A 7,835-nucleotide genomic window follows, 5' to 3' on the forward strand; every position below is an offset into this window, starting at 1 on the left:
CGTCCCCTCGCCCCGACACGGGCGCGAACCAGGGACCTTCTGCACACATCAACAACGGTCGCCCACGAAGCATCGTTACCCATCGCTCCACAAAGGCCACGGCCCTTGCAGAGCAAGGGGTAACCCTACTTAAGTCTCAGAGCAAGTGACGTAACTGATTGAAATGCTAGTAGCGCGTACCCGCTAACTAGCTAGCCATTTCACATCCGTTACACTGGCAGGTACTGTTTTACTCTCTCGTTACCCATCGCTCCACAAAGGCCACGGCCCTTGCAGAGCAAGGGGTAACCCTACTTAAGTCTCAGAGCAAGTGACGTAACTGATTGAAATGCTAGTAGCGCGTACCCGCTAACTAGCTAGCCATTTCACATCCGTTACACTGGCAGGTACTGTTTTACTCTCTTTCCTCTCTTCTCTCACCTCCTTCTCTCTTCACCTCTCTTATCTACTCACCCCCCTATCTCCTTTCTTCTCTGCATTCTTTTTTAAAACCAAAGCGCCCAGTTTTAGTGATACAACAACACCACGTTTAGTAGCCAAACGTAGCCCAAATAATGTTTTTATACGCGGAAGTATAAGTGAAAGTAAAAATAGCTAAAGCTACACGAGCTCACTGCAATAGGACGCGAGAAAGATTTTGGGGACAAGGTAAGGCTTTTRTAACAATCGATAACGGATTGTGAAACCAACACATGATGTGCTGTGCCCAGCCTTTGTCCTACTACCTATTTATTTTTTTACTATTAATTGCGAATTATTTGGCAGGTTTGTGACTATATACCCATGGAACATATACATTAAAGACAACTGCTCTTTCCATGAGTTGGTCCTGCTGCCTCCCCCCTGGGTGCACGTTTTGGCTCTGCCCTAGCACTACACAGCTGATTCAAACAACCAACTCATGATCAAACATAGATTATTTTAATCATCGTTTTTGACGGAATTCTCCATTTCCAATATGTGTAAACACAAGTGCGGGATTTACTTCTGGGTTAACAGAGATTAATACATGCCCAATGACCATAGTTTAACTGTCATACATAATTTGTCGAACCCAATCAGAACCCCAAATATAAGCTTGTTTTAACCCATTGTCATAGATAAATTGACATTCAGATGGTGTATGTTTTTTCAAAATATTTTTTTTTGAGTAAATAAACCTACTCATTATTTGACTGTTCTACTATTGACTGACTATTTACTATCTTCTTGTAGATATCCTTCATGTTGGGACATACCAGTGATGGGGCAGAATCACACCCTGTGACATGGCTTGTACAAGGCAATCTGCTTTAAAGTACATTCAAAATGGAAGGAGACTCCTTGTTGAAAGGCTCCAGAATCTGTCCCTCGTTGTGGAAAACCTGTTCCAGCGCAAGGTTCTTCAAGAGGAGGAAGTCAGTAAAATTCAGGCAGAAGTTGACCGTTTTGACCAAACCAGAAAAATACTGGACTGGGTCACGGCCAAAGGAGAAGCTGCATGCTACGAGTTACTGATGATTCTAGACATCACAAGGAAGAGGACCTTAGACAACGCTGACTTACAGCAATGGATAAGCTGCTTCCCCTTCAAGGAAGACCCAGAGATGACAGACTACCTTGTTGGCAAGTGATATATTATATTATACAATTAGTATCCAGTACATAGTATACAATTGGCTGGGCAGAAAATATATATTTTTTAGGTGCGTTTGATTTAGCTTACTGTGTGCATCGGGTGGACAGGGTTTCTGTTGGCACAGTGCATTTACTCTCTCTTTTCCTTTGTATCATTATTTTAGGTTCAAAACCCTGTCACAGATATCAGTCACAGCTGAAATGTAAAGCTCGGAAGATCACAGAGGGTGCATGGAAACAAAGCTCTCGTCTCCTACCAGTGAGGAATAGAAATGAGGTGACTTTCTCTTACACTCCTCTTGTGTTAGATACAGACGTGCCTTCATCTCTCTCTAAAATCGAAACGAAGAGCAAAAGATGCAAGAAAGCTCGCCCTAAAAAGCTAAAGAGCTTCATCCCCATGGCCAAACAGGAAACGTCCCCGGCTGACCTGCTTAAAACACCCATGAGAAGGATCCTCTTATTTGGAAAACCTGGAATTGGAAAGACAGCAGTCGCCCATCAAATGTTGAACCTCTGGGCACAGAAAGATCACAGAGAACTAGATTACATGTTTTATTTTGATGTGAGAGACATTTCACCCAGCACAAATCCCATGAGACTGGAGGACCTTCTCTTTAACATGTACAGTGAGCCAGAAGAAAGTAGAGAAGAAGTGTTACAGGATATMAAGAAGAACTCTGAAAARGTTGTCATKATTTTTGATGGAATCACAGACCTCTCCTRTCATTCYGTAATAAAGAAACTTGTGMWCAAGGACCTCCTCCCTGATGCAAAGATTGTGATCACATGCAGACCAGAGGTWCCATCAGYAGACTTCCTGACAGACTGGCCCTCGTTCAGAGTGGAGGTGAAAGGGTTRAGTAATGAGTCCATCCGGGCTTACTTAARAAKGATGCTGAGTGCTGAGCCTAACCCTACGCCAAACCATGACTCCTTGAGCAGTGTGTTAAACAACCTAGAGTTGTTCAGTCTGTGCCATGTCCCGATGTATGCATTGATGGTGGTTGCCTGCATTTATTATTCTACCCCAGAGGCTTCTAAGCAGCCATGGCCTACAACTAAGATGTACATCAACATCCTCCGTTACTGCATCCTAAAACACAGTGGCAAACAGARGAACGATCTCYACAAGTGTCTRGTAGAAAACAGAGAYAAAATATTGTCTTTAGCAAAAATTGCTTTTGATGCAACACAGCAAAAAACYATGAACTTGACAGAACTGAGCTGCGAACTAAGCAGTGTCCAGTTTTCTTTCTTGGGGGCGCTTATGATTATGGTCGAGCCCACAGTCTCAGACACTTACTCTGCATTTCTCCARTACACAATGCAGGAGTTCTTTGGTGCCCTTTGGCTCTTACAGAATCCAGACAAAATCAGAGAGGTTCTASAGAAGTGCCAGACTGAYGAATGGAAACACACAAAACACATGGTTCCTTTCYTYTGTGGGCTTCTGAATGAGAGGAATATTCAATTGGTAAATGGTCTAGTTCCAGCTCAACAGATCAAGAAGACGTCAGATTGGTTCTTCAAGGAAGTGGTGAACACATTTCTTCCACTTCAAACAAACCAAGATCATGCAGAAGGTGYTGCTCCTGAGTTTGAGATAGATCTTCTGTTTTTATGTCAGTGCTTGTATGAATCTCAGTCTACTGAGGCCTGTTTGTTTCTTCTGGACAAACTGGACTACAATCTAGACCTGGATGAAGAACATCTTGATCCTCACCAGTGCTGTGCAGTCTCCTATATGATCAGTCAGTCTGCAGAGAGAAAGGTCGGCTTGGACCTGAACAGCTGCACTGTGTCAGACCAAGGACTAAGGCTGATACTGGCCTCCCTGAAGAATGTCCGATATCTCAGGTAATATTTGTGTTATGTATTTGTGTAATTTAGTTATCTAATGCACCAATTTGTTTCCAATTAACTAGTCAAGAAATAAAAATGAAAACTAAACTTTTTACATTTATATGTTGTATTCTCCTCCACTCAGATACTGAGTTATAAACACCTCTGTTTCATGCTACTTTGAAACTTTTGACAAATGTAATTATAATATACTCTATTTCAAAACCCTTTTCTGATCATAGATCTGACCCCTCAATGCTGTGTCAACTCTGGACAACTTTGCTGAGCGGTGAGGCAGACATTGACTTCACCAGCTTACTTGGTCTCTGTGGAAATGAGTTGCGCCTTCCATTCCTGGGTGAAAGACGAGTGTTTGAGAGAGCAGAAGAAGTGATGAAGCAGAGCCTAGAGAGGGTTAACCTCCTTCTACACTGGGATCGGACAACTCTTCTCAGTGAAGCTCTCAGCAAGACCATTTTAAAGTGTTTGACACATATCAACAAACTCAGGTAAGTGTTTACACTGCCAGTATATATTTATTCATTCTCTTTGTGACTATTAATTCATTTAAGTCAATTAAAAACATAGTTTGTCAATATAAATAGGAAAAATATCAAGAGGTTAATATCTAGACAAAGAAGTCACTGCAACAATACAACAAGATAGACACATGGCAACAGTATTTAGTCGGTAAAAGTGGCAGTCACTTTCTACCTGTATTTACAGTATCTAAACAAAGACTTTCTTATGCTTTATGGTTCACAGTTTTACCCCACTACAACATCAGAGAGGATCCCCTGAAAAACTAGAGAAAGAAGAAAAAGCAGTCCTACTAGATTTGTGTCTACAAGCAGGATTATATCACAGAGAAACGTTCCAGGGTGCTGTGAACACACTGCTGTCACTGTTTTCTGTGTATCAAACTGAAAGATATGACATCCTGCTGGATCTGTACTCACATGTGAAGTACAATAGGAAACAAGCAGGCAGAAGTATCCTTCCATCATTGAGACCACTTTACCAGCCAGCTCCTGCAGTCTGGTCCATAGACCTCTCAGAGAGAAAGGCCTCCCTCCTCCTAGAAGTGCTGAAACTTCAACCAGAGAAGAAATCTGTAGAGCTGAAGTACTGGTCAGATGAAGAGAGTGAAGTGAGGAGTTTCCTTCAGTGTCTGCCCTACATCTCACAGCTCAGGTGAGTTGAATCAGTACAGTTCAGGGATTGTAGTTGTCTGTCCCTGTATTTCCCTTTAGAGAGGTTTGTTTGTAGCTTTCTGCGTTAGCCTAATATGCTAAGTATACACATACTGTTTTGAAAAGATGCAATCTTACTTTGTAGTCTACGGAACAATTCAAGTGGATGATGAGTGCAGAGAGATAGTTGTACTTTATTCACTATAATGTAACCATTCAAAATTCATATCCTCCATCCAACACTTTCTTCATCTCTTTAATGTTAAACTGTTTGTACAGGATTGCTCCACCACAGGATCAGAGAAGATCCCCTGAAGACTGGAGAAAGAGAGAGAAGACATTCCTACTGAATCTGTGTCTTCAAGCAGCCCTCCATGAGAGAGAAACCATACAAACAACTGTAGAGAAAGTGTTGTCACTGTCTGAAGTTTATSACGATCGGAAATGGYYTCTCCTGCTGGATCTGTACTCACATGTGAAGGACTATGAGACTCAAACAGGCAGGAGTGTCCTTCCAGCATTACAGCCAGTTTACCAGTCAGCTCCTGCAGTCTGGTGGAGGAGAGAGGAGGAGAGAGAGGGGGAGAGAGAGAGGGAGAGAAGGAGAGGGGAGAGATTGGGAGGGGAGAAGAGGAGGGCAGAGAGAGGGCGGCGGGAGAGAGAGAGACGTCGATTTTGTCATTGAACTGGTGTAGATAGTATTTTAATGTTTTACACTGTCTTTATCTTTTAATACATGCACATATGAAGATGCTGTGAAACTCTATTCAGTAGGAATTTGAATTGACACAAATTCCAATTATAGTTTATTGTTTTAAAAGATGGAGTCATATGGTGCTATTAGTTTTCAGTTCCCACCCTGTTACTCAATCCAGTCCTCATCACTCACCTGTATATTCATCTGTGTTTTAAACCTTTTGTTCAGATTTTTCCCACTGAAGGGATAATATAGAGAGGAGACTCAAACAGGCAGGAGTGTCCTTCCAGCATTACAGCCAGTTTACCAGTCAGCTCCTGCAGTCTGGTTCATAGACCTCTCAGAGAGAAAGGCCTCCCTCCTCCTAGAAGTGCTGAAACTCCAACCAGAGAAGAAACCATTAGAGCTGAAGATCTGGTCAGATGAAGAGAGTGAAGTGAGGAGTTTCCTTCAGTGTCTGTCCTACATCTCACAGCTGAGGTGAGTCTGAACATGTGTGGTGGTTAGTGATCATGTGATGCTAGTGGTTATTATCTTGTAGAAACATTTGACATATAAAACTTCAAGTGTTGGTAAATCTTGTAGTGGTATTGTTAGAGAGGGGTGAAGGTAAAGATTTTGTTCGGGTGCCAGACAGATATTAACCCTGCCGAAAGGAAAAGAGTAGGATAGAGAGATACCCACTACCAGACACACACACATCAGCAGAAGAGACTGTCTAGAGTGTAGCCTGTTAGCCAGATAGCCAGTGGAGAGAAAAGATAAGACACACCATATAAAACACCCATCACAGCACAGGGGTAACCCCACCAATAATACATCATACAATAATGATGGCAGAGCAATTTAACGTCAACTTCATAGAAACTATTTACAAGAAAGAACCCAGTCATCAACATTAGAGGATTTGCAACAATTGTCTGTATTACCTCCCAGTGGAGGAGTGCAGAGGGTATGAATGGTGGGGGGTCATAGACAACCAAGGGCCTTAAAATGTCCACAATCTTCTGGGCCACATGTCATTAGTACCACATCAATACAGTTCAAATAACAAGACACAATAAACTGGCAAGCAACCTCCCTTTAACTAAAATGTCAACCCAAATACGTCTGGCAGGACAATAATAGTCCAGCCACGCTGAACCTCAAAGGGAAGAGCATTGAAACCAATAATAAAGTCTGCTGCAGTGTAAAGCACTGGAGAGAGAGAGGGAAAGGGAAAGGGAAGAGAGAGAGGGGGAAGAGAGAGAGAGAGAGAGAGAGAGAGAGAGTCGTGGTAATTTCCTGTATTACTAAACATTGAGAGAGCAAACCACACACAAGTCAGAGTTACATTATAAAGTCCATCTTTAATTATATGAGCTGCACCAAAGCCCTGTGACTCTCAGATCAATTCAGTGTCTATAAATTAATTCTCTGAGAGTGTTTACAAAATGGCAACTGAGATCTTTTATAGCAAAGATCCACCCCCTAGTCGACATGACAAACCACAGATAATAGGAACTTCACAAAGGGCCTTTTACTTGAAAGAGGAGTATCCCATAGCTAGATAGCATTAGCTATAAATTATCGTTCAGTTTGGTCTCCTAAACTAAGTTCTTATCTCGTTCTTGGTATAACATAGTACCAAACCATTACCTCATCCAATGGCATATATCAATTGTCAATTTCCACCATAATTTGCAAATAAATTCATAAAAAATCCTACAATGTGATATTCTGGGATTTTTTTTCTCATTTTGTCTGTCATAGTTGGAAGTGTACCTATGATGAAAATTACAGGCCTCTCTCATCTTTTTAAGTGGGAGAACTTGCACAATTGGTGGCTGACTAAATATTTGTTTTGCCCCACTGTATGTGTAAGCTTTCTACCTTCTGAAACTAAGTTTACAACCTTTATTCTGCAAGACAGACTTGCACAGGTTTAATCACACAGAATAATCCATTGTTGAGTAAAATAAAAAATAAAAAACATAACATAGAAATGCTTAAGTTACATGAGAACAAGTATCTAAACACATAACATGTCATCATAACATATAGGACAGTCTTCCCTCTCAGTCCTTATGCTCAGAATAGAAAATAGGTCAGGGAAATCATTCATATTCCAAATCATAATTAACAACCCAACTAATTTTCCAACCAAAATTTAGAATGACATTCCTCAGTGATTCAAATTGGTCTTATCACTCAAAGTAAAAAACTCAATTTAACACACATCAATATTGGCAGAATTTACATTCATATTAACATTCAGTATAATTATCCCATAATTCTACTATTAACTTTTTAATCATGATTATAATATAGATCAGTATCTCAATGCATTCTTAATCTAAATTACTATAATTTTACATGGTGTAGACCTCTACAATCAACCCTGATACCCCAAAAGTCTAAAACAATTTTATTGGCACAGTTGACCAACCCCCTCCTTCAGCCACTGATTCTTCTGATTCTTCTGGCGTCCTTTTCCTTCTTCT

The 7,835-nt window shown here is 41.0% G+C and overlaps 1 protein-coding gene across 1 annotated transcript in view; it reads left to right on the forward strand.

The window, feature by feature from the left end:
- Window positions 1–1,781: 1,781 nt before the first annotated feature.
- The window catches only part of si:ch211-108d22.2 (protein NLRC5), a 23,990-nt gene continuing 17,936 nt past the window's right edge, over window positions 1,782–7,835 (forward strand). Inside the window, exons 1-3 of the mRNA XM_070441470.1 lie at window positions 1,782–3,477; window positions 3,705–3,971; window positions 4,228–4,656. Of these exons, the coding sequence (XP_070297571.1) occupies window positions 2,018–3,477; window positions 3,705–3,971; window positions 4,228–4,656 (2,156 nt within the window). The 5' untranslated portion in view covers window positions 1,782–2,017. The remainder of the gene's footprint in view (window positions 3,478–3,704; window positions 3,972–4,227; window positions 4,657–7,835) is intronic.

Source organism: Salvelinus sp. IW2-2015, unplaced genomic scaffold (genome assembly GCF_002910315.2).
Source record: "Salvelinus sp. IW2-2015 unplaced genomic scaffold, ASM291031v2 Un_scaffold4067, whole genome shotgun sequence".
Lineage (NCBI taxonomy): Eukaryota > Metazoa > Chordata > Actinopteri > Salmoniformes > Salmonidae > Salvelinus > Salvelinus sp. IW2-2015.